The sequence below is a fragment of the Leopardus geoffroyi genome, chromosome A2 (genome assembly GCF_018350155.1).
Source record: "Leopardus geoffroyi isolate Oge1 chromosome A2, O.geoffroyi_Oge1_pat1.0, whole genome shotgun sequence".
In the NCBI taxonomy this organism is placed as follows: domain Eukaryota; kingdom Metazoa; phylum Chordata; class Mammalia; order Carnivora; family Felidae; genus Leopardus; species Leopardus geoffroyi.
In genome coordinates, this window is record NC_059331.1 from 10,510,119 (window position 1) to 10,536,405 (window position 26,287).

Below are 26,287 nucleotides of genomic sequence, written 5' to 3' on the forward strand. Positions count from 1 at the left end.
TATAACTTTTAATGAATTAATAACTAGTATATGTATTTACTTTTCTGACACCTTTTTATTATTTTTTCTGACAGCTTTGATTGACCATTTTTAAATTTAGAATTTGGAAGAATGATACAATGAATGAACACTCACATACTCTTCATCTAGAGTCAACAATTGTTAACATAGTGCCACATTGAAAGATCTTTCTCAATTCATTTCCACACATGGATCATGGATACATTTTCTTGCTAAAACATCTGATAGTCAGTGGCAGACATTATGACACTTCATTCCTCAATACTTCTTCAGCAGATATTTCGGAACTCAAGGAATATTCTCTGCATAACCACAATACTATTATTATGCCCAAGAAAATGAACAATATCATAATAACTTTTAATGTCTGGTACATATTCAAATTATCCTCATTGTCTCCAGAATGTCATCTAGAGCTGTATATCTGAGCCAGAGGCTCCCTAAGATTGATGCCGAATTTGTGATGTCACTTTTGTCTCTTTTAATTTACAGCAGCCTCTAGCCACTTTTAAAAATGATACTGATTTCTCAACTCTGACGTTGTAGCCTGAAAGCAGCCATAGACAATACGTCAATGTTCCAATAAAACTTTATTAACAAAAACAGGCAGTTCCCTGGATTTGGCCTGCATGCTATAGTTTGGTTACCTTCTCTCTAAAGGCTGGGTTAGATTTCAATTTTTTATGTACTAAAAATGGGATGTCGTAACTTCAACAATGGGATGTATGTATCTCCTGATATTCCTAATGTCAGTTTGCCCACCATCGATGATATTAAGTGTGGGCATTAATTCAGATGGTGGCTGTCAGATCTCCACGTTGCAAATGTGCACTTTGGCCCTTGTAATTAATCGGTGATCCAAGAGGTGATTCTTTGGTGCTCTGGTCCCAGCCTGTTCTCCAACACCCTTTCACTCAATGCTTTTAGTGACTATTTATGGGATATTGAAAGAATCATGCTCTTCTAATTCTATCGTATTTTCTGCATCTATTAACTGAGCTTCTAAGTATCACTATGGACTCATGAATATGTTTATCTAAAATATTATACTCATGTACAGTCATTTGATGTTCAAATTGTTACAAAATTGGTCAGTGGGAGCCTCCAGGGAATGTCTTGGAGGGGGAACCACTCTGGGTTTAGATCTTGCCTAGATGCATGGTAAGGATGAAATATTATGTTACGTATAAATGTGCTGTAGCAATATACACCTTTCCCCACAGCTCAACTTATAAAATGTAAAGATGCAGAGACTCGAGTCTCATAGTTCTGATTTTACTCCATCAGATGAAACTTTTTTTCCCCCACATTTAAACTCTGTGAACTCGGGAACTGGATCTCCTTGATCCAGCGCACATTTTTGGAAGGAATTAATCAGTAGGGCTTCAGGAATGGAGAGTGAGTAAGTTGAGGCATGTATGTATAAATGGAGACCAACTGGTCTACTTTGCCTATAACCAAAATGTTTCCTGGGGAGAAATACTGTCAGCTCTAAAATCAGGCAAGTCTTGGGCAACTGGCATTAGTTGTTTACTCTACAGGCAGGTATTTGAATATTACTTTCCTCTCCTGTGTTATTTTAGGGAAGTCCTTTGAGGCTGGTTTTCCTTGTTATGTATCATCAACCTGAGGAAGAATCTTTTTGGAAAAAGAGGTTTCTACTGGGGTATTGGGTTAGAGCTCCTGATTATACTGGGAAGGAGATGATGAGAATGCTTGTATGTACCAGAAAACCCAAATTCGCCAGCAGCTGAATGACAAACGTTTCCCGCATACTTTTCTCCTACAGTGGTGCCAAGGAGAGTTATTTTTAATACTCTTTGCCCCAAAGAGGACGGTTCAGTGTTTTCTTCACTGTCTAAGAGACAAGTTCGCCAGTTCATTATAATTCTCCTAAAAAAAGAAGGTGTAAAAACGATTCTGTGTTAGAAAGTGCAATGTTTGTGTACAGAAAACTATAAAATATTGTCAAAAGAAGTCTAAGAAGAGAAAAAGTTTTGTGGACCCGAACGTACAAATGCTTGGGACAATTCACATTGCCAGAATGTCTCCCCTTGCCCTCTGTGATTGTCTAATGAGGTTTTACAGTGTCTGTATCTTTGGAAATACTAGGAATGATTGCAGACTTTTATGGGAGTTTCAATGCAACTTAATCCTTATTTCACTTTTATGACTATATACACACCAGGTGTTTATTGTTCATTATATACAGGGACAGCATGGAATGATTTGGGATACAGGATATGCAGTGACCCTGTACAGCTGGGTCATCTCTGCTCCAGATTATTACTTACCAATTACTTAGCTGACCACAGCATCTTTCTCTGTTTCTGAGTGTTTTCTATCTTGTCGATTTTAAGTATTGTTAAAAAGTGGATGCACCATATCATGAAAAGAGGACAGTCATGTGCAAGAGGGCACAGAAGCTCAGCGAGTGAAAGTATAGGAAGAGCTCGTTTCAAGACAGGGAAGTGCCTTCAAGTGAGTCCAGGCATGAGCCTTCCTAGGGCATCGCCTGCTCTCTGCCCAGGTTGTCCAGTGAGGCAGGCATGAGACGCCCAAGCGGATCGGCTAGGGAAGTGCTCTGGGAACACTGCATAATCTTACCGCACTGTGCTTGGAGGCATCAGACACGGTCCCGCTTGAGAGCGTGTAATTCTCAGGCTCGGCTTTGGCTTTCCTGACCCCTCTGAACCATTTCCGGTACTGCTCCCGGACCTGCAGGGGCGAAGCACGCTCTGGGTCAGCTCACTGGGCGGGGTGGGGACAGGAAGAGTCCTGGATGGGGGCCGGACCTTGGTACCTGCTGGCTGAGGAGGCAGTACACCAGAAAGATGAACGCTCCCTGCAGGCTGTTGATGATGGTGAAGAGGTAAGCCATGACGCGGGCAGCTGGCCCCACCTGCAGGATGCCCAGACACCACGTGCAGCCCAGGATGAGGAGCTGAGCCGTCGCTTTGAATGTCAGCATCCTGGGTAGGAGGCGAGAGGAGGCTCGTGATGCACCGGGAGCAACAGCCCCCTCCCCACCCCACCTGTTTTCAAGTCCACTCCACGGATGCTTCCTACTGAGTAGCGATCAACTTGGATCTTTATCGTCAATGATTCCATAAAAAGAAATGGTGTTTGGGTCAGGGATGACAGTTTGACTAGGACTAGGGATGGTAGTGACACTCCAGCATGTGAGTTTCAAAAAGGTCACGATGTTTCAGGAAGACCCCTAATTTTGTTCAGCTGACATTGTCGAGAACATTCTGTGCCCCTGGCCCTAGGCCGGGGCTTGGGCATTCAGAACAACCAAGACAAGACTTCTGTTTCCACAGCCCTTAGAGTCTGGTGGCAAGACAAAAACAAATGATCACTTATAACATTTGCAAAGTGAGGTACTTCTGCCTAGATCCCATCCAGGGATGTTCCTGTCCCCACCTTCTCCATGACCTGACCCAGAATGTGCTTTGCCCAGAATAGAGGCCACTGATTCTGTGCAAAGTTGAGGAAAGGAAAGGACATTCCCAAACTCTTAGACGAAGTGACATGTGGTTGATGAACCTGCGTTCACGTGGGGCAAGAGAAGGGGAAGGCAGGGGGCCTAAAACACATGAAGGCATGACCATGAAAGGGTGCGCTGGGTTCTGGGAACTGTTATGTGATGTTTTGAGTGTGTTGTAAGGATAGAAATGTTCTCAGGACCTACTAGGTAAGGCATGGAAGCAATCCCTGTGTATCAGGGCAAAGTCCATTCTCTCTGGACATCAGATCCTTGGAGCTCTGAGGATAATGCTCTGGATGGGGGATATTCCTCTGACTCATCCTCACCTGGTGTTCTGGAGGGTGGACACATCTCTGTTGAGGGAGGAGAGCTTGTTTTTCACAATCCAGAAGGTCATCAGAAAGAAGGCCAGATTAATCTGCAGAAAGCCCACAGGTGTATTAAATTCACTCCACATCTGGTAAGCATCCTCCCAGCTCATCCAACACCTAACCCGGCAGGTAAGAAGCTTTGCCTTTTGTAGGAGTCCTAGAAGACTAGACCAACCACCCTGTAACTCAGGCATGTGTTTGTCCTGTAACTTTGGCAAGCACTTCGATGCAGTTCACATGGAAACTCCAAATTTTAGCACTGAAAGTCCCAGGTCTCAGGAAACATGTTAGTCCTGTTGTTACAATGGAAATTCCTGCATCCCGGGGGGGGGGGGGTCTCTCATCAGTCCTGGGCCAACTGGAATGATTGCTCCCGCTGCCTGTAACCCTCCTGGTACACCTGGTCTTTGAATGACCGTCACTTTGGCAGGCAGGATGCTCTGATGTCATGTGTTACTCACGGAGAAGATGGTGCAGACGGGGCCCAGGAAGGTCCATACAAATCCTTTGTCTGTGTGGAGCCAGCATCTAAGAGAGCGAGGAGAAGTGAGTCAAGAGAACATTGGCCTTTGTGGATAAAGAATCACTAGAATGTATAATATATAATGATTAAATACTTCATAATGAACATTTAAAATAATTAAATCTTAAGGACTTAAAAACAGTTCAATGAACACAATATTCCATCAGAGAGATGTCTTTGGAGTGGGCACTGACCTTTCCTCTGCCTATCATGTTCGGGGGAAATTAAATCGCTATTGGTTCTATGATGGCCACAGTTGTGCTGGAGAAGATAGGGGCAGTGGGAATTGGCACTTACCTGGTGGGTGTTCCATAAAGGGAAGGTCTGGATGCAGCAGAAACGGCCACGATTAGAGCCGGGACTCCATAGCCCACAGGGAACATGAATCTCTTCATGAGCCTGCTCACACTGGAGTAGTTGACCACCATCAGGTTGCGTGCCGTGAGGAAGAGGTGTAGACCGTCCAACAGCATCCAGGTGAAGGAGGCCAGGTAGAGATAGTGTAAGGCCCCTGCGATGATGGCGCACAGCAGCTGGGGGAGGAGGAAGGAGTCACCAGGAGGGACTGTCAGGGAGGAGGGTGGCCCCAGGACCCCTCCCATACCTTGCCAGCGGGGAGAACTCGTATATATATATAGGGTCGAGTTGTTGAGAGAGGATTGTCTTCTGCTTCATCAGTCAACGTGAAATAGGCTATTTACCCCTCCAGCCTCCCTGTCGCCCAACGATACTGTGTTAAGGTATCAGTGCAGCAGGGCTCCACCAACTGAGCATCCTGTGGCTCAGGGCAGGGGGTCCTCTGGGACAGTGTCAGTACCTTGATCTTGGTCTGGTCGATGGCCGTGAGGAAGAGCAGGTGGGCCAGGAAGAGGCAGATCGAGAGCTGCAGGTGGAGCGAGGTGCTGGTGTTCTGGATGGCTTTGCACAGGAGGAAGGTGAGGGCTGCCAGGAGGAGGCACAGCAGAGAGAGGCCCAGCCCCACGTAGGTGATGACAGCCAGCACGGGATCCTCCTCCTGGGACCCAGCAAAAAGGACATCACAGTCACAGGTCCTATATCAGTTGACTTTAAGAGGAATTTCATCACCCTGGGTGGGCCTGGCCTAATCAGTGAGCTCTCAAAGCTCTAGGCTCTTCCTAGAGAAAAGGATTCAAAGTTTGAGGGCGTTTGAGGTGAGGGAGCTTCTCCTGCTGGCCTCTGGACAGAAATGCTGATACACTGTGTGAGGGCCTAGAGAGAAGGAATGCAGATAGCCCCTAGTTGCTGAGCAGGGTCCCCTGCTCGCAGCCGGAAAGAAAGTGGAACCCCAGTCCTACAACTGCAAGGAACGGAATTCTGCCAGCAACCAGGGAGCTCACAGGAGGACCCCAAGCCTCCGACGAGAATGCAGCTTTGGCTGACTCAATGGTCTCAACCTTGTAAGACCCAGAGCAGGCAACTCAGCTACACTACGCCCGATTCTCGTCCCACAGAAACCACGAGCCATAAATTTATGTTTCTTTAAGCTCCTACATGTGGGGAAACATGTTCGAGAGCGACAGACATGGAAAGCAGCCTCTCTCAGGGATCTCACCTGCACGTGGCTGTGGGCCATGAGGACGGCAAAGCTGCTGAGGTGGGAGCACTGGCAGGTGGTGTTGGCATCTCCGGTGGCCGCCGTCCTGCAGCCTCTGGTGGACCAATGACCGCCTCCATCCTGACTGTGCTCCCAGAAGACACAGAACACCTTCTGCCTTGGCCCGGGCGTCACCGGCTGTAGGAAGAGAGCGTCGGTGGGAGCTGGAGACTCTTATCCAAAGCTGGTTTGCAAAGGGCTTTCCTGAGGGAAGGAGGCGCCCACGGAGGAGGCCCCCAGGACACAAAGGGTGATCTCGACAGTGAGGCTGAGCCCCAGACCCAGACCCGTTCCTTGTCCAGCCACAGCCCCATTCCACCAGGACTCACGTGGTGGGAGAAGATGAAGGTGATGGGGGAGCTGAGGTTCTGGGTGTCCTTGTTGCTCACAAAGGCAGAGACGACATCTGAGAGCAGGACAGGGGAGACCTCTCCCAGCAATTCCTTGTGTTCACGCAGAACTGCCTGCTGCTTAGGGTCCAGGATCAGGGGCGCCCCGACCAGTAACTTGGCCATCCCTGGAGTGGAGATGAGGCCCACCACAGCAGGACCTGCAGGACAAGGCCAATGTGGATACCTCGGGGTGCCCACCAGGGCCCCTTCTTCCTCAGATGGACCCTTTGTGGCCCCACTCTGCCCCCTACCTCCCCATAAGCTTCAGGTCCCCGTGTGTCACGTCCTTGGGCGTCTTGTGACCTCCCATCTCGGCCGTTACCTGAGTCACTAGATTCATGCACCTCATCCAAGCTCAGCAGCATCTTTGCCTGGTTCAGACTCAAGGTGACATTTCTGTCTCCTTGTTCTTGCACCTTCAGGGACAGGTCTATGAGATGTCAGAGTTATTAAGGGAGTTAGGATAGTATTTGTGGCTGTAGTGGTTACAATAATACTATCATTTATATGTGTGTTTACATACATCTGGCTATCCACACACGAAAGAACAGGAACTCTACCTCGTACAACACACAAAAATTAACTCAAAGTGGCATGCCAAATATAAGACATGCCTTGGTGGCTCAGTTGGTTGAGCATCTGACTTTTGATTTCAGCTCAGGTAATGACCCCAAGGTTGTGGGATCAAAGCCTGTGTTGGGCTCTGTGCTAAGCTTGGAGCCCGTTTGGATTCTCTCTCTCTCTCTATCTCTCTCTCTCCCTCTTTCCCTCTCTCTCTCTCTCAGTCTGCCCCTCCCCATCTCTCTCTTTCTCTCTCTAAAACAGACAAAGAAACAAACAAACAATCCTAAACTTAAGGGCTAAAAGTACAACAGTTGGAAGAAAACACAGATGTAAATCTTCCCAGCCTTGGATTTGACAATGGATTCTTAGATACAGCACCAAATGCACATGCAACTAAAGAAAAAAAGAGAAAATGAATTTCAAAACAGAAGCACCTGTTCATTAAAGCAAAAAAAAAAAAAAAAAAATTCACTCTTATGTGGATCCTGAGAAACTTAACAGAAACCCATGGGGGAGGGGAAGGAAAAAAAAAGAGGTTAGAGTGGGAGAGAGCCAAAGCATAAGAGACTCTTAAAAACTGAGAACAAACTGAGGGTTGACGGGGGGTGGGAGGGAGGGGAGGGTGGGTGATGGGTATTGAGGAGGGCACCTTTTGGGATGAACACTGGGTGTTGTATGGAAACCAATTTGACAATAAACTTCATATATTGAAAAAAATAAAAAAAATAAAAAAATAAAAAAAATAAAAAGTAAAAAAAATAATCTATGGAATGGGAGAAAAAAATTAGCAAGTCACATGTCTCACAGAGTGTACTATTAGAACATATAAAGAATTCTTCCAGCTCAACAACCAAAAGCCAAACAATGAATTAAAACAACAGGCAAAGGGACTTGCATAGACATCTCTCCAAAAAAGATACACACATGTTCAATAATTACACAAAAAGATGTGAGCCATCACTAGTCATCAGGGAAACGTAAATCAAAACCACAATGAGATATCACCAGACACATACTGAAAAGACTCTAATAAAAATAAAACAGGGGCACCAGGGTGGCTTAGTTGGTTGAGTGTCCAACTTCAACTCAAGTCATGATCTCATGGTTCGTGGGTTTGAGCCCCACATCAGGTTCCGTGCTGACAGCTTAGAGCCTACTTGGGATCCTCTCTCTCTACCTCTTTCTGCCCCTCCCTGGCTTGTGCTCTCTCTTTCAAAATAAATAAATACACTTAAAAACAACAACAACAACAACAACAAAAAAGTGAAAGTGCCAAGTGTTGCTGAGGGGGTAGAAATTGGGGTCCATTGCCGGTGAGGATACGAGATGGAAAAATAGCCTCTTTGGAAAATAGTTTGGTGGTTCTCAAAAAGTCGAACATAGAATCGCTGTATAACTCAGCAATTCCAGTCCTAAGTAAGTACCCCAAAGAACTGAGAACAGTTATTCAAACAAAAGCGTGTGAACCAATATTCACAGTAGCACCATGTGCAATAGTCAAAGGGTGGCAACACCTGAAATGTCCATCAGTGGATGAACGGGGACACAAGAAGTGCTGTGTCCATCTACAATTAAATGTTACTCAGCCGCAAAAGGGAATGAAACACTGATAGATGCTACAACGTGGATGAACCTAGAAAACATCCTGCTAGGTGAAAGAAACCACATAGTGTATGATTCTCTAGGTATGAGAAGTCCAGAATAGGCACATCCATAGAGACAGAAAACAGACCAGTGGTGGCCAGGGGCTGGGGGAGTGGAGGAATAGGGAGTGACTTCTGGGGGTGGGGTGGGGTACGGTATTTACTTCGAGGGCGATGAAAATAGTTTAGAAATAGAGGCAATGATCACAACTCTGTGAATGTACTAAATGCCACTGAATTGTATACTTTGTTTAAAATGGCGGATTTTATGTTATGTGAATTCTACCTCAAATGAAACAAATAAAATACTTAACCGTGAGAGAACATTAACTGAATATGATTCCAAATTAAGTAAATTGTTTTCTTGGGAAGCCATTTCTATTGTATTTTACGTTCTTCATTACCATTAACTCAACTGCTCATAATTTAGTTTCTATTAAGATGTATATTATTTATAGCTTTATTCATTTCTTCTTTTAATTGAGGTATGACGAACATAGAACATTATATTAGTTTCAGGTGTACATGGTGATGATTTGTTATTTGTCTGTGTTGCAAAATGATCACCACAGTGAGTGTGGTAAACACCTGTCCCCACATAGAGTTACATTTTTTTTCCTGTGATAAGAACTTTCAAGATTTACTCTTGTAGCAACTTGGAAACATGTAATATAGTGTTATTATCCTCGTGCTGTACATTACATCCCATGACTTAGTTATTTTATATTTTTTGACCCCCTTCACCCATTTAGCCCACTGCCCCACCCCACACACCTCACCCCTACCTCTGACACTCACTAATCTGTGTCTATAAGCTTGTGCCCTTTTTTTTTTTTTTTTTTTAGGATTCCACATATAAGTGAGACCAGATGGTATTTGGCCTTCTCTGACTTAGCATAATATATTCATTTCTTTTTAACCACTTTTAATTGGTTTAGGGAGTGTAGCACTGAGATACAAGTGTGGTCACTGGCTCCAGTGAGGCTGGGGGATAAATGAGCTGGGGAAGGGCAGGGCAGGTGCCAGGGTCAGATCCCAGTACTTGCCTGTGCCTGCAGATGCACTGAAGGTCAATGTCCCATTGGGCAGGGCCTGGCTTATGTTTCTCAGGACGTCCTCCAGGCCAGCGAGCAGGTTCGTGGCCACACGGCGCTGCTCTGAGCGGGGCAGTGCCTCCAGGTCTTGTGGGGTCTGCAACAACTCATCCACCTCCTCTATGAGGCCCTGGGGGAAAGCAGACCCAGAAGTCGTGAGCCGTGGGCCAGACTGCATGAAGAGGCTGTCCATTGAGCCTCAGAATAAAGATCCTGGAGAATAAAGTCTATTTACCTGGATGCTGTTCTGGGCAAAGGCCGGTATGAACTTTCTGGCCAGATCTTCGACTTTTTCAAAGAAGCGGGAGAGTCTCTGGGAAGAGGGCAAATGAGGAGGTCAGAGAGCCTCACGTGCGAGTGGGGAAGCTTGGGGAAAATGGTGGCCAGGGAGGGCGGGCAGCCCGTGCTTCAAGGAAGGATTTCCTGTCTCCTGGTCCCTGCTGGGGCCAACTCACCCGGCTCTTGATTCCACGGGGTGGGGTCCAGCTGGGGAAAAAGTTGCCTGCAAAAGACAAGAGTGCTTCATGAGGTGTGACAGCATCTATCTTTGTACGTGTTCGGGGGTAGGGGTCTGGGGTCAGGTCAGGCCAGGTACTTTCCCAGGCGGTCATTTGGTTATTCAGGGAGCCTGGTTTGGGCATAGAAGCATCGGGAAGGCCCCACTGTCTCCTCCCTGGTGAGTGAGTGCCTTTTCTTATTCACACAGAGGTGTGCTATGGGTGAATGTGGTGGCCTACATGCTCTGCTGCCCAGATATGGATGGAATCGGCCTGGGTCCTCCCTGTCTCCCAGCCCTGGCTGGGTGCCCTCGGCTTCCCCGGGCAGCTTTCAGCCAGGGTGGGGCATCATGGGCATCTGTGTCCCAGCCTGAGCATTTGGACAAAGGCCAGTGTGGGTCTTCTAGGGAACCAAGTGCAGGGAAAATGGTGCATTACCCAACAAGGATCCTGTTGGATCTGGCTCCCACTGACGGCCTTTGTTTTAATTCCCTCAGGGCAGCCGCTCACCTGCTGGTCCCCAATGATGCTGTCTGTTGCTATCTTGTCTCGACGGGAGCCCCTTCTGATCATGTAATTTTCTATGTGTGTATGGGGGTGGATCCGTGTAATTCTGCTTAGACTCCACACAGCATTCTTCTGGCTTCTGGTCATCTGGTTTGCTCTCAGGAATGTGAACTGAAATTACTGGGGAGAGTCAGGGTAAGCCTTGTGCAGGGAAGGAGACAGGGACTGAGCACCTGAGAAGGGGGGGGGGTGTCAGGATGCCAAAACTGTTGGCCAGGGAGACCACTGGCTCAGAAAAGCTCAGCTCTCGAATCTTCCCACTCCAGTGTTTCGGGGTGGGGTCCCTGAGTCCAGTGTGGCCCAAGAGGTCTGAGAGTTTTCCTGGTATGGCAGAGTCCAAGTGGGCTTTGGTGGGGAAAGGTCTCATCCTGGCAGTCACTGATGATGGTAAAGAGGAGGGATCCTGTGCTGGAAACAATATGCTGTGAGCTCCTTAAATATCTTGAGTGCCATCCTTCTCTCTTGTTTTACAAAAACAAGATGCCAGGGTGGGGGTGGGGGCGGGTGGGCAAGGGATACTCTGAACTTTCAGAAGTGACCCTCTGCAGAAGGTTCTGAGCCTTGGGGTTCAAAGAGGCGTGTGTGACCGGGTAGGTGCCGAGGACAGCTCTCTGATGCCTAGAGAAAGTGGAGCAAATGCCTTCCCACCGCATGGATGGGGAGATGGAAGGCGTGGGGTGGTTCTTACCTTGACACGTGTTCTCACTCTCACTCCTGAATGTTTTTGCCCCAGAAGCAAGCTCGTATCCTGGGCTGCACGTGCAGTGGTAGCTCCCCTCTGTGTTAAGGCAGTGTGCGAATTTTCCACAGGACACTCCGAGGGGTGGTCCACACTCGTTGATGTCTGAAAGCCAACAGGACAAAAGGTTACCTCCCAAAGGTGTGGGTTGGCCTCCAGCCAGACTCTACCCACGGAACGGGAGAGAACGCAGCTTGCAGATGGCATTTCAGGGGCTGGTCTGAGTGGGAGTCAGGTTGCTCCAGAAAGCTGCTGACGGCTCCGCTCATCTCTGCTCTCTGGCTGGGCCTGAGGGGCACCTAGGTTCAGATGCTACTGTTCCATGATGGGGGCTGGAAGGAGGTCCGCCTCCCCTTCTGCAGACCTCGTGGGGTGGGCAGAGGCACTGAGTCTGTCTGCGTGATTGGGAACCTGGGGGTGGGCTCCAGTCAGGGCAACAGTGGTACTGAAGGCCACTCTCCATAATGAGTCAGTGAAGGGAGTCATGGCTGGAGTCTGTTCAGGGTCACTCTTATTTGCACATGAAGGTAAAGCCAGGTGGTCAGGCCTCTGCCCATTGATAGCTTTCACTTCCATTATTCACAGTGGCCCAAGGACACCCACAGTCCTCATCATCCACTCCCCCAAGCTCCTAATGTCAGGCATTTCTTTTTAATGTTTATTTTATTTGAGAGAGAGAGAGAGAGAGAGAGAGAGAGAGAGAGAGACACGCAGAGAGAGAAGGGGACAGAGGATCCGAAGTGGGCCCTGCACTGACAGCAGAGAGCCTGAGTTAGGGCTCAAACTCATGAACCATGAGATCATGACCTGAGCTGGAGTTGGATGCTCAACTGACTGAGCCACCCAGGTGCCCCAGTCAGACATTTTAAAGATGCCCCAAGATGCCTCAGGGGGAGTCTTAATATCTCCACTCCTGAGGGAAGTCCCCTCTTGTCAGAGACACTGAGGATGTGACATGGAGAAGCTGCATAAAGTGTCTCACAGCTGAGTCACTGGGGATGTTTTCGGGCATCCTACATCTCCCTGTTCTTTAAACATGACAGGAAAGCTGTCCACCAGCCAGGTTCTCTCTGAGCAGCTCAGGGACCCACAGAGCAAGGCTGGACACCGTCAGCTATCGACGACCTCAACAACTTGATCAGGTGAATCAAAGGGCAGGGACAGAACGTTGGGTCCCCGCCACTCCCATCGGGGGACCAGAGACTTTCAGAGCCTGCAAGGGCTCATGACCTCGTGCTGAGTGGGGGTCTGGCAGGCAGCTGGTCTCCCCCAGAGCAGAGTCTCCTACCCGAACTCGAGGACTTCCTTCCGAGGCCCCGGGCCCAGGCTGTGGGCGTCGGGCCCAGGACGGGACAGCAGGCGGGAAGAGGCACGGCCCCGTCTGGGCCATGGGACCGCCCTCCTGTCTTCTCAGATGGGGGCGATGGCTGGACACCCGTCTCCGGGGTCGTGGGATGGGGTGGAGTCAAGTGGGGGATGGTTGAGAATGAGGTCCAAGGTGTGGAAAGCATGAGGCCTCCTCAACCAGACAGATGTGCTTCCAGAAAGGAGCTGGGGTCCAGTTACATTACTGGTAGGATCTCCTCGTCATGGTCACCCAGCCATGAATCTTCATGAGACCCGTGTGCAAATGCACAAAGGCCGGGCAATGGTCACAACAACACCTTTTTTTCTCTGATAAAATATTTTCCTCAAGCACCAAATGACACATGGGTACTTAGAAAACAAAGAAAATGTGAAAAATGAGAACAAAGAAAATCAACTGTAAGTCCACTCTATGAGCTATTGGAAGATTTAAGATAGTTTTCCCCAGGGCGCCTGGGTGGCGCAGTCGGTTAAGCGTCCGACTTCAGCCAGGTCACGATCTCGCGGTCCGTGAGTTCGAGCCCCGCGTCGGGCTCTGGGCTGATGGCTCAGAGCCTGGAGCCTGTTTCCAATTCTGCGTCTCCCTCTCTCTCTGCCCCTCCCCCGTTCATGCTCTGTCTCTCTCTGTCCCAAAAATAAATAAACGTTGAAAAAAAAAAAAAAAGATAGTTTTCCCCTCAGCTTTTCAAACATATTAGGAACACTTTCCTTTATTATCAATAAATTTGCATCTAAGATGATTTTGAGTAGATGGAGAATATTTCTTGGTGTGAGAGCTGCTCATATCCTCCTTTCCCCATTATTTTTTTTATTGTGGTAGAATGCCCTTAACATGAAATTTACCATGTTAACCATATTTAAGTAATATAATTTTCTTTTATGATTTTGCATTGTTGAAGAATAAAAATGCTTCAGTTTTGTTATTTTTTATTTTTTTAAAACACTTTAGTTTTAGATCTTCATCTAGGCTCTACATCCTTATTAATTGTGACTTTGGCTCATTCAATCTCTTTGAGCCCAATTATTATCATTTAAAAAAATGAAGCCATAAAATTTATAGAAAAAACATAGGGAATAAGCTCTTTGAAATTGGTCTTGGCACAGATTTTTTTGGATTTGACTCCAAAAAACAAAGATAAGTTAGTGGGAACATATCAAACTAAAAAACTTCTGCACAGCGAAAGAAACCATCAAAAAATGAAAAAGCAACCCATAGTTTAGTAGAAAATATTTGCAAATCATAAAGCCGAGAAGTGGCTAACATCCAAAATACAGAACTCATTCAACACAACAGAAAAAAGAAAACTAAACAATCCAACTTAAAAAATGGGCTGCAGATCTGAAAAGACATTTTCCAAAGAGGACATCCAAATGGCCAACAGGTACATGAAAAGGTACCCCACATCACTCATCGTCAGAGAAGTGCAAAGCCAAACTGTAATGAGATATCATCTCGCGCCTGTTGGAATGGCTATTATAAAAAAGATAAGAAATGACAAGTGTTGGTGAGGACGTGGGAGAAAGGGAACCTTGGGCACCGTGGGTGGGAATGCAAACTGGCGCAGCCACTGTGGGGAAACGTATTCAAAAAATTAAAAATGGAATACCACGTGATGCAGGAGTTCTACTTCTGGGTATTTATTTGAAGGAAACAAAAACACTAACTTGAAAGTTGGCATGCTCGTGTTTGTTGCAGCTTTATTTGTCACGGGCAAGGTAGGGAAACAACCTTAGTTTTTATCGGTGCCTGAGTGGATAATGAAAAAGTGTTGTATGTGTCTGGGGGAGTATCACTTAACCATACAAGGGAAGACAGTCCTGCCATTTGCAACAGCATGGATGGACCTTGAGGGCATGACGCTAAGCGAGTTAAGTTGCACAGAGAAAGACAAATACCGTTCGATTTCAATATATGTGGAATCTAAAAACAAACCCACACACAAGACAGAAGTCATACAGAGAACAGATGCGTGGGTGCCAGAGGTGGGGAGGGATTGGTAGGGGTGCAAGTAGGCAGGGAGGAAAACTGGTGCTAGATTTGCTTCCTCATGGGTCTGCTGTGAACAGCGAGGCGGGAAACCATGACCTTGAGGGGTCGGGAGTTCCCGGTGAGCTCACGCCAGGAGAAGACCCTGGGCTTTCAAGTCCTGTGTTTCTTTCCTCCCGTTGCTTCCATCCTTTCCCCCCTTTCCTTGTGCAATGAGCACGATCATAGTAATAACAGCAGTAGCCACGATAAGAGCTTGTGTTGGACCGTCCGCTCTTTACTCGTCTTTATCGGTTCTCCACACGGGCAGATTTTAAATCTCCATCCGTGTGGGGTAGGTACAACGATGATCCCCAATTTACAGACAAGCAAACTGAGGCATAGAGAGGAGAACATCTTCCCCCTACCACCTCCCTCAACATCTCCATGTGCCCCCCAGCAACCCCCCAGGCCCCTGTACCATCACAATTCTCCAAGCGGTTGGTGAAGATGTCCCCAGATAAAGAAGTGAACCCTGGAGAGCAGCGACAGGCCGTGGCGTTGACACATCTGGAGTTCAGAGGGCACCACCGTGCACAGTCTGTGGGGGCAGAAGCTGTGGGGACCAAGACCACAGTCAGAAGGCTCAAGAAATGGAGGGAGCCAGCTGCCCGCTGGAGGTCCAGGAGTAGAGCAGGGGAGGAAAGAGAAGGATGGCTGCCATTGGAAGAGCTCAGAAAACTCTGCACATGTAGGGAGGAAGAAACAGCTTCTTTATACCCAGAAGACCATCCGTGAGCCTCATTTGTGCAATAAGCTCCCTTCCTGTACCCCCTTATCGGTGAGAGAACCCGGACCCCAGCATGCACTCCCCAGCTTATGTCACCAATGGGGCTGGCTGGGCAGACTTACCACTCAGTTTCTGTACAGGCCCCAGTGTCAACAGCAGCAGCACCAAGAGCCCTGGGGCAGAAAAACAGAGAGATGACAGAGGAGAGTCAAGGTCCAGTTTCAACCCCTGTCTGCCTGGTCATTGCCCCCTGGAGGGAGGCTCTCGTACCTTACACAGAACCAAGAGACGGCCTGTGTGTCCCTCTCCCTGGACTCCCCCAGGAGTCAGTCAAGGACAACCACAGCCTTCGTGGAGCCTCGGGTGCTCTAGGTGAGGGGACAGAGTACACACAGGCAGCTGACGTCAGGGATACAACATAGAAACCCCAACCTCTCCCAGTGGAGGGGAGTAAACCTTGAAGTAGAAAATCTTCAAATCCAGTGCCTTCCCCATAGGCAGGTTCTTTGTTCTCTGGTGACGGCAGAAATCTGCTTGGAGAAGGCCCTGCTCTCTCCTCTCTGGTGAGCGGGTGCCTTTTCTATTTCACATGGGGCACCCTACGGGAGGATGGTGTGGCCGGATGCTCTGTTCCCCACGTGTGGATGGCAGTGGCCCAAACCCTCTCTGTCTGTCAGCTCTGGTGCCCTCAGCTTTCCTGGGTGGCTCCCAGTTGGAGCAGGGACATCACGGCCACCTGAGTCCCAGCCTGAGGACTTGGACAAGTCCAGGGTGGGCCTTCCTGGGAGCCGAGTGCAGGGGAAATGCTGCGTTCCTGACCAGGACCTGTCATGGCATCCGGCGATGGCCTTTGTCCTGACTTCCCCAGGGTGGATCTCACTGCCTGCATAACCTTTAGAATCCTGGTGACCCTTGCAGGACATGACGCTCCCTCTGAGACTCCAGCTCTATGGACATGGACAGGTCCCACACTCGAGCCAGGACCTTCAAGCCAGGCTTGAGGGAAAGGGTCAGGAGAATGAAGGTCCTGCTGGATAGGCAGGGTCACCAGGACGGTGAGGACCAGGCTGAGGTGGACGGTGGGGCTGACATCCAGCCAGGCAGCTTTGGGGCCGTGAAGTTGCCTTTTCTGATCCCCACGAAGGAATTCTCCAGACTAAAAGAAAGTGGTGAGATATCTGAGCAGGGCCAGTGGTGGGTGATGGCTGGGTGGCTGGAGAGGGGGGCAGGCGCCCATGGGTGACGGATGGCAGATGATTCTGTCTTCTCTGCCCTTGGCCTCCCACCAGGGGGGCAGACCTGTGTGCCCTACCAAGTGGGACTCAGCCTCCACCTTCTGTCTGAGTGTCTGGGTCAACGTGGGGCCTCGGGTTGACCTCTTTGGAAGAAGGTCACGCCTCTGGCAATGATCCCCTCTGTTTTCATCCAGCCCAGACGGCAGCCTCTTTCATTCGCCTCAATCTTAGAGCGTGTGTGGTGTGACCCATTTCGCTCTTCCCACCTTCTCCCAGCATCCTCCACATCCCAGTCACCTGAGTTGCCCACTGGCCTGTGAACTAAAATTACAGGCGAGGTTCAGGGCAGAGCCCGGCATGGGCAATTAGAGCCTGGAGGCCAAGAAGCCCGTTAGAGTGCTAGGAGGCGTCTTTTCCAGGCCGGGTTGTGGGTCAGGGAAGGTAGGCCCACCCTGGGATCGCCCCCCTCCCACATTTATGGGCAGGGCTCCTGGGTCCATCGTGATGCTGGGGGGCTGACAGGGGTCCTGGTGTGGCTGAGCCCGTGTGGATCTCGGGGGAGCAGGGGGAAAGTCTCATCTTGGCTGCCACTGATGAAGAAGAAGAGGGTGGATATTGCTCCGGAACATAACATGCCGTGAGCTTGTGAAGTATGTCGGATGCCATCCCTCTGGTTTTCTGAAAGTACAATGCCAAAATCGAGTTCAGTGCCAGTCTGCAGAGGGATCGGAGTCTGGGGCTTTGGGGAGGGCTGGGACACAGGTATAGGTGCCCAGAGCGGCTCTCTGACGCCTGGACAGAGTGGGGTCAGTGACCTCAAACCTCGAGGATGAGGAGACAGAAGGTGCAAAGCCCTTCTTACCTTGACACATGTTTTCACTCTCATTCCTGAACGTCATCTCGGGAATCAGCTCCTGCCCTGGGCCGCACACGCAGTATCTCCCATCCACGCCCTGGCAGTCAACGTATGGTACACAGGGCGTCCTCCAGGGTCGCTCACACATGTTGATGTCTGGAATACAACAACGTAAGCTTATTCCTTCCACTTTCAAAGGAGTAAGTTCCCACAGGCAGAGAGCCCGGTCACCAGCCTGACCCGACAATGAAGGCTGGACAGACGCAGCTCCCGGGTAGCACTCCCCAGGCTGGACTGAGCAGGGCCGGCTGCTCCAGAAAGCCTGCTGACGGCCGTCTCTGCTCTCTGGCTGGGCCTGAGGGCCACCTAGATTCAGATGCTACTGTTCCAGGATGGGGGCTGGAAGGAGGCCTGCATCCCCTTCTGTAGACCTTGTGGGATAAACAGAGGCACTGAGTCAGGGTCCAGACCCTTCCCTGTGGTGTTATTTGTGCCACTGGAGACGTGGGGTGGGCTCTCAGGGTGCCAGTAGCATGGAAGGCCACCCTCGATGCTGAGAGGTGGAGCCAGTCACGGCCTGGGGGCTGTCTAGGGTGACACATGACACTCAGCATTCACACCTGAGGATAGAAGCCGATGGCCAGGTCCCTGAGCGTTGATGGTTTCTACCCGCTTTACTCACAGTGGCCTAAGTACACCTCATAATTCTCATCAGGCCCTCCCCCAAATCCCAATGTCAGGCCAGGAACACAGTCAATGCTATTGTAATAGCAGCGTATTGCTTCATGGGGACAGATAACAGCTACACTTACGGTAAACATAGTACAATGTATAAATTTGTCAAATCATTATGTTGTACATCTGAAACTAATGTAACGCTATGTATCAACTATACTCAAAATAAGAAAAGACTATAGAAATGTTTCCTCCCTCCTTCCTTCCTCCCTCCCTCCCTCCCTTCCTTCCTTCCTTCCTTCCTTCCTTCCTTCCTTCCTTCCTTCCTTCCTTTTTGAGAGAGAGTGAGAATGAGAGTATGTGAATGGGGGAGAGGGGCAGTGGAAGATAGAGAGAGAATCTTAAAGAGGCTTCAAGCCCAACGTGGCTGATGAGGGGCTCCATCCCACGACTGTGAGACCATGACCTGAGCTGCAATCAAGAATTGGATGCTTAGGAATGACATATCAGACAAAGGGCTAGTATCCAAAATCTATAAAGAGCTCACCAAACTCCACACCCAAAAAACAAATAACCCAGTGAAGAAATGGGCAGAAAACATGAATAGACACTTCTCTAAAGAAGACATCCGGATGGCCAACAGGCACAGGAAAAGATGCTCAACGTCGCTCCTCATCAGGGAAATACAAATCAAAACCACACTCAGATATCACCTCACGCCAGTCAGAGTGGCCAAAACGAACAAATCAGGAGACTATAGATGCTGGAGAGGATGTGGAGAAACGGGAACCCTCTTGCACTGTTGGTGGGAATGCAAACTGGTACAGCCACTCTGGAAAACAGTGTGGAGGTTCCTCAAAAAATTAAAAATAGACCTACCCTATGACCCAGCAGTAGCACTGCTAGGAATTTACCCAAGGGATACAGGAGTGCTGATGCAGAGGGGCACTTGTACCCCAATGTTTATAGCAGCACTCTGAACAATAGCCAAATTATGGAAAGAGCCTAAATGTCCATCAGCTGATGAATGGATAAAAAAATTGTGGTTTATGTACACAATGCAGTACTACGTGGCAATGAGAAAGAATGAAATATGGCCTTTTGTATCAATGTGGATGGAACTGGAGAGTGTGATGCTAAGTGAAATAAGCCATACAGAGAAAGACAGATACCATATGTTTTCACTCTTATGTGGATCCTGAGAAACTTAACAGAAACCCATGGGGGAGGGGAAGAAAAACAAAAAGAGGTTAGAGTGGAAGAGAGCCAAAGCATAAGAGACTCTTAAAAACTGAGAACAAACTGAGGGTTGAGGGAGGGTGGGAGGGTGGGGAGGGTGGGGGTGATGGGCATTGAGGAGGGCACCTGTTGGGATGAGCCCTGGGTGTTGTATGGCAACCAATTTGACAATAAATTTCAAAAAAAAAAAAAAAAAGAATTGGATGCTTAGGGGCGCCTGGGTGGCTCAGTCAGTTAAGCCTCCGACTTCAGCTCAGGTCATGATCTCGCGGTCCGTGAGTTCGAGCCCCACGTCGGGCTCTGCGCTGACAGCTCAGAGCCGGGAACCTGCTTCGGATTCTGTGTCTCCCTCTCTCTCTCTGACCCTCCCCAATTCATGCTCTGTCTCTCTCTGTCTCAAAAATAAACATTAAAAAAAAAATAAAAAAAAAAGAATTGGATGCTTAACTGACTGAGCCACTCAGGCACTCCTGTATTCTTTATTTTTTATTTTTATTTTTATTTTTATTTTATTTTATTTTATTTTATTTTTTTGGGTTCAAAGTTTTTTTAATTGCTTATGTTCAATACAAACCACAGTGTCTAAATTCACAATACAAGTTTCATTAGTCTTGGGTATTTTTATATTATTTATAAGCACTATCAGTTTTATTAACACACACTGTTCTCAGCATACAGGTGCAAATTATTTTCTAGCTATTGTTAATACTAAGGTAGGGTATTCTGCAGAAGTGCTAAGTTATCATTCAGTGAGTTATTTGCCGTTGTTCCTTTTCTGCCATTTCTTGCCGGCGAATCGTGTCCTGGGCTGCTTGCTGCATTTTCTCCAATTTTTCCAGAGTCAGAGATTTTAAGGGTAAAAGTTTGGGTTTACACAGCACCACTGTGGTTATATCTTCCACAGACAGCTGCCCTTGTTTTGGAAGAACTTCCCGGAACATTGACTTCACTTCCACCATATCTGAATTGTTGGATACAGCTAAGTTTTTTCCTGGGATGACTGGTCACCTTTGGTCCTTTTTCGGGCCTACTTACAGACTCCTCTCTATTCTTTCTTTTTTAAAATATATTTTCATTGAAGTATACAATGAAAATACAGTGTTACATTAATTTCAGGTGCACAACATAATGATCTAGCAATTCTAAACATTACTCAGCGCTCACCATAATAAGTGTAGCTACTGTCTGTCACCATACACGATTATTACATATTATTGTCTATATTCCCTATGCTGTACTTTTCATCTCTGTGACTTATTTATTTGATAGCTGGAGCTTGGTACCTTCTAATCCCCTTAATCTATTTTGCCCATCCCCCTGTTACCACCCTTCTGGCAACCACCAGTTTGCTCTCTGTATTGAGGAGTCCGGTGTTGGGGGTGCCTGGGTGACTCCGTTGGTTAAGCGTCCGACTTCAGCTCAGGTCATGATCTCACGGTTCATGAGTTCAAACCCCGTGTTGGACTCTGTGCTCACAAGCATGGAGGCTGCTTGGGATTCTCTTCCTCTCCCTCTCTATGCCCCTCCCCCTCTCACACACATGCTCTCTCCCTCTCTGTCTCTCTCTCTCCTTCTCTCTCTGTCAAAAATAAATAAACACTAAAAAAAAGAGTCTGGTTTTGTTTGCCTTATATTTTAGATTCCACATATATATGAAATCTTTTGGGATTTGTCTTTCTTAGTCTGACGCATTTCACTTGGCATCATGCCTTCTAGGGCCATCTGTGTTGCAGATGGCAAGATCTCATTCTTTTTTATGGGTGGGTAAGATCATTGCTGACAGGTACACATCTTCTTTACCCATTCATCTATGGATGGACCCTTGGGTTGCTTCCTTATCTTGGCTATTGTAAATAATGTTGTAGTAAATGTAGGAGAGGCATATCTCTTTTTGATGAGTGTTTTGATTTTCTTTGGGTAAGTGCTCAGTAGTGGAATTGCTGGGTCATATGGCATTTCTATTTTTAATTTTTTTTTGAGGAACCTCTATACTGTCTTCCACAGTGACTGCACCAGTTTGCATTCCCACCAGCAATGCCCAAGGGTTCCTTTTTCTCCACATCCTCATTAACACTTAAAAACTCCTTAGTTTTAGACCTGGGTGTGCTTTTACCAGTTTGTTAGTTGTATGACTTCGAATAAGTCACCTGATCTCTTTGAGCCCAAATTTGATAATTTGAAAAATGATGTTATCCTGAAATCATAAAATTCGTAGAAGAAGACATAGGGGGTAAGCTTTTTGACATTGGTGTGGGCAACAATTATTTGGACTTGACATCAAACGCAAAGGCAACAAAAGCAAAAACAGACAAGCGGGACCACATCAAACTGTACAGCAAGGGAAACCGTCAACCAAATGAAAAAAACAATCTACAGTTTGGGAGAAAGTAAATGCAAATCATATACAGTATCCGATAAGGATTAGCATCCAAAATATATAAGGAATTCATACACCTTCAATAGCAAAGACAAACAAGCAAACAACAAAAACCCCAAAGAGCATTATTAGTCAATTTAAAGATGGGTAGAGCCTCTGAATATACATTTTTCCAAAGAAGACATCCAGATGGCCAAGAGGTGCATGAAAACGTACTCAACACCACTAATCATCGGGGGAACGCAAATCAAAACCACACTGAGATATCACCTCACACCTGTCAGCGTGGCCACTATAAAAAAAGAAATAACAAGTGTTGGTGAGGATGTGGGAAAAGAGAACCTTGCACACTGTGGGAGGGAATGTAAGTTGGTGTGGCCACTATGGGAAAGAGTATGGAGATTTCTCACAAAAAGAAAAATAGAACTACTGTATGATCCAGTAATCCCACTCCCGGGCACCGACCTGAAGAAAATGAAATCACTTTCTGAAAGAGATATCTGCGCCCCCATGTTCCGTCCCACGTTATTTACAACAGTCAGGACATGGAAACAACCTAAACATCCGCCGATGGATGAATGGATAATGACAAAATGGTATGCGGATACAGAGGAATATTACTTGGCCATAAGAGAGAAGAGATCCTGTCACCTGTGACGGCATGGATGGGCCTTAAGGGCATTATGCTAAGTGAAATAGACAGAAAGAGAAAAATATTGTATGATCTCACTTTTTGGTGGAATTAAAAAAAAAAAACAACAACTGAACTCAGAGATACAGAGAACAGATCAGTGATTGCCAAGGTGGGGGTGGGGGTGGGGTGGGCAAAATGGGTTAAGGTGTGAAAAAACCCCCACCTTCAACTCTGCTTGCCTCATAGGTCGGCTGTGAACACTGAGGCAGGAGACCATGACCGTGAGGGGCCGAGAGCTCCCGGGGAGCTCACTCCAGAAAGACAGCCTGAGCTTCCACTATTTCTCCCCTTTCTTTCTTCTTTGAAAATAATAATGGCAACAGCAACAATGACAATAACTGACATTTGTTGACAATTTGCTCCATACTCATCTTTAGCTGTTCTTTACGCAGGTGAATTTTAAATCTCACTCTAACCACGTGGGGTAGGTACAACGATGATCCCCAATTTACAGACAAGCACCCTGAGGCACAGAGAAGGGAAATAATTTCTTGCGTGTCAGGTGTAGTCAGGGTGAATTAGACTTTGAAGCTGGGTAGCCCAGCTCTGCTGTGTGAGCTCTCAACACTCTACCCATTGATCACAAAAACCTGATGGTCCACTTGCCTCATACTCCCTCTGCCCTGTCACCTCTCTCTTTTCCTGGATGAAGGGCTGGGTGCTATTCTTCGGGCTGAGGGCTCGGGACATCTCACCACCTCCCCCCATATCTCCATGCCCCTCTGCCACCCACGTCCCTGTACCATCACAACTCTGCAAGGGGCTGGTGAAGCTATCCCCAGACGAGTACCCGAATCATGGAGGCATCGACCCGTGGAGAGTTCGGAGGGCACCAGTGAGCACCGGTGTGGGGGCCCTAGCAATGAGGACCACAGTCGGAAGGCTCAAGGAATGGTTGAAGCCAGCAGCTGCCAGCTAAGAGTCCCTGAGTCGAGCAGGGGAGGGTCGTGGAGGGATGGCTGCCTTTGGAAGAGGAAAAGACAGACGGCTGGACATTAAGGGAGGAAGAAACAGCTTCTCTTATCCCCAGAAGGCCATCTTGGAGCCTCGCTTGGAGAATAAACCTCCTTTCCTCTTTGTCGGTGACAGGATCCAGACCCCAGCATGTGCATACTTAGCTTATGTCACTAAATCTGGACGGACTCACCTCTAGTGTTCTGGGAAGCAGCTCTGAATATTAACAGCAGCAGCAGCAAGAGTCCTGAAGCAGAAAAAAACCAGTGAGAAGACAAAAAGAGGAGTGTGGAGCTCTGGTGTTAGTTCCTGGTGGCATGGTCATTGCCTCCTGGGGAGGTGGGTCTGGTCCTGCGGCCCACAGCTTTCCAGCAGCAGCCACAGGGCTCTCGGACCTCTCGTGGAACTGAGGGCTCAGTTTTTGCCCTTCACATCCCTTGACTCCCAGAGGAGTCCGTCACTAACAGACACATCCTCACGGAGCCTCAGTGCTGTAGGTAAGGGGACAGAATATACACAGGTGACGTCAGGGACACAAGGTAGAAATTCCAACCTTTCCTGGTGGAGGGAGTGAATCTTGAAGCACAAAGTCCTCAGATTGGCCAGGTTCTTAGTTCTCTGGCAATGGCAGAAACCTACCCTGAGGATTTCTCTCCCAGGGTCACTGTCCCCTCTTTGACATACATGTTTTGAGGCACACGAGAAGAACGTGGGTTTGGGCGTCAGACAGCCCCAGGTCTGAGCCCTAGCTCACAGCAGTATCAGCAGGGCAGGGAGCCCTGGAGTCAAGAGAGGGGGGGAGCTGATGACAACTAAGGGCACCGTCAGGTAGAGCCACCGTCTCCTGGTTAAGAGGCCTCTCCAGGTGCAACGCCCATGCCTTCTGTGGTTCCTTCCAAGCGAGCTCCTGGCCCTCCCATGGTGCATTGAGGGCACAGCCTTTCCCTTTATTCCCCAGTCTCGTCCTGAGCGATGGGTCACTGGACAGGCTCTGTGGTATACACACCATTGCAGACGCAAAGGAATCTACTCTACAGGCAACCACTGGGCCACCTGTTAGAGTCTCTCCTTCCATTTGTGGGAGGCAATGAACCCTGTGAAAATCTTTTCTTTTTTTTTTTTTTTTTTTTGCAACGTTTATTTATTTTTGTGAAAATCTTTTCATATCTGTGTGCCTTTATAGGATTTTCCTAGAATGTGCCCAGCATTAAAATCCTGTTCCACAAATCAGATGATAAGAAATGTGGCTATTTTCAAATTTTGTAAAGTTTATTCATTTTTGAGAGAGAGAGAGAGAGAGACAGAGTGTGAGCAAGGGAGGGGTAGAGAGAGAGAGATAGGGAGACACAGAATCCGAAGTAGGCTCCAGGCTCCGAGCTGTCAGCACAGAGCCTGACACGGAGCTTGTACCCATGAACCACAAGATCATGTCCTGAGCTGAAGTCGGACGCTCAACTGAGCCACTCAGACACCTCGAGATGTGGCTATTTTCATGACAACCAGGAAACAAAATTACAAGCAATAAAGACAATATGTAAGGAACGCTTAACTTACTGTGTAACAGGTATCATACTAAGCATTGAGGGAAAGAAAGACTAATCAGAATTAAGTTGACTTTGCTATTATGCACTGTTATTGTCCTTTAAACCATGCTGTGACCCACACAAAGCCTATGGCCTAAAGGATGATATTTTTCTTAGCTCATAGAGTTTTTAGAGAATTTGCTATATAGTCTTGTGAAAAAATATAGTATAGGTAACATGATGGTTAATTTCATGTAACAGATTTGGCTGGGCCACAGCACTCAGATATATGGTCAAACATTAGTCTAGATATCTCTGGGCAGGTGTTTTTTTTTCAGATGAGAGAAACAGTTAAATCAGTAGACTCTGAGTAAAGCAGATTATCTTCCATAATCTGGGTGGGCCTCATCCAATCAGTTGAAGTCCTTAGGAAAAACAAAAGAAGTCTGACCTCTTTCGAGGAAGAGGGAATTCTGCCTCCAGACTGACTTTGGACTTGAGATAGAACATCAAATCTCCCCTGGGTTTCCAGCCTGCTGGCCTGCCCTGCAGAATTTCAGCTTCCCAACCTGCACAATCTCATGAACCAACTCCTTAAAATGAATGAATCTCTCCCTCTTTCTCTCTCTCTCTTTCTCACTCTGTCTCTCTCTTTCACACAGACACAGACACACACACACACACACACACACACACATTGTATTGGCTCTGTTTTTCTGGAGAAACTGGGCTGATATAGGTAGTAAAAGGAGAAATCTTTGTTGGATTGGCCCTGGGAATAAGTTTCACTGATTATCTCCTTTGAGACTTAATACAAGTGAGCTAATATCCTTCTCAACATCTCCCCTTCGTCTTTGGTAGAGAAAGTGGGAAAAAAACCAGAGTCTCAGGAACACAGAATATTCTCTAACTGGTTAGAGAGTTCCCGGATAGCTTTAGTTATCTGTCACTATTGTTATAGTTCTACCTACCTGGCAGCAGTCGATATCTGTTCCTCATGGTGCGGACCTCTGCTCTTGGTCTGTGCGTGTTACAAAGACTTCCTATTTTAAGTCTGACTTGGGCCCTAGAGGAGCCGACTTAGGAAACTGCTTGTC

The 26,287-nt window shown here is 47.6% G+C and overlaps 2 protein-coding genes across 2 annotated transcripts; both read right to left on the reverse strand.

Moving 5' to 3' along the window:
* Positions 1-592: 592 nt before the first annotated feature.
* LOC123605422 (adhesion G protein-coupled receptor E2-like) lies at positions 593-26,287 on the reverse strand. The gene is made up of 20 exons (XM_045492293.1): positions 26,162-26,287; positions 23,861-23,914; positions 17,735-17,884; positions 15,760-15,810; positions 15,329-15,463; positions 11,466-11,621; positions 10,721-10,897; positions 10,169-10,215; positions 9,949-10,026; positions 9,666-9,843; positions 6,735-6,842; positions 6,350-6,570; positions 5,979-6,158; positions 5,223-5,420; positions 4,703-4,938; positions 4,344-4,410; positions 3,838-3,929; positions 2,825-2,993; positions 2,629-2,739; positions 593-1,914 (listed from the first exon to the last, which is right to left on the reverse strand). The coding sequence occupies exons 1-20, from the start codon at positions 26,187-26,189 to the stop codon at positions 1,873-1,875; spliced, it is 2,478 nt and encodes an 825-aa protein (XP_045348249.1). The 5' UTR covers positions 26,190-26,287; the 3' UTR covers positions 593-1,872.
* On the reverse strand, positions 20,270-20,687 carry LOC123605421 (BBSome-interacting protein 1-like). The gene has a single exon (XM_045492292.1). It carries the CDS (start codon positions 20,599-20,601, stop codon positions 20,389-20,391), a length of 213 nt encoding a protein of 70 aa, XP_045348248.1. The 5' UTR covers positions 20,602-20,687; the 3' UTR covers positions 20,270-20,388.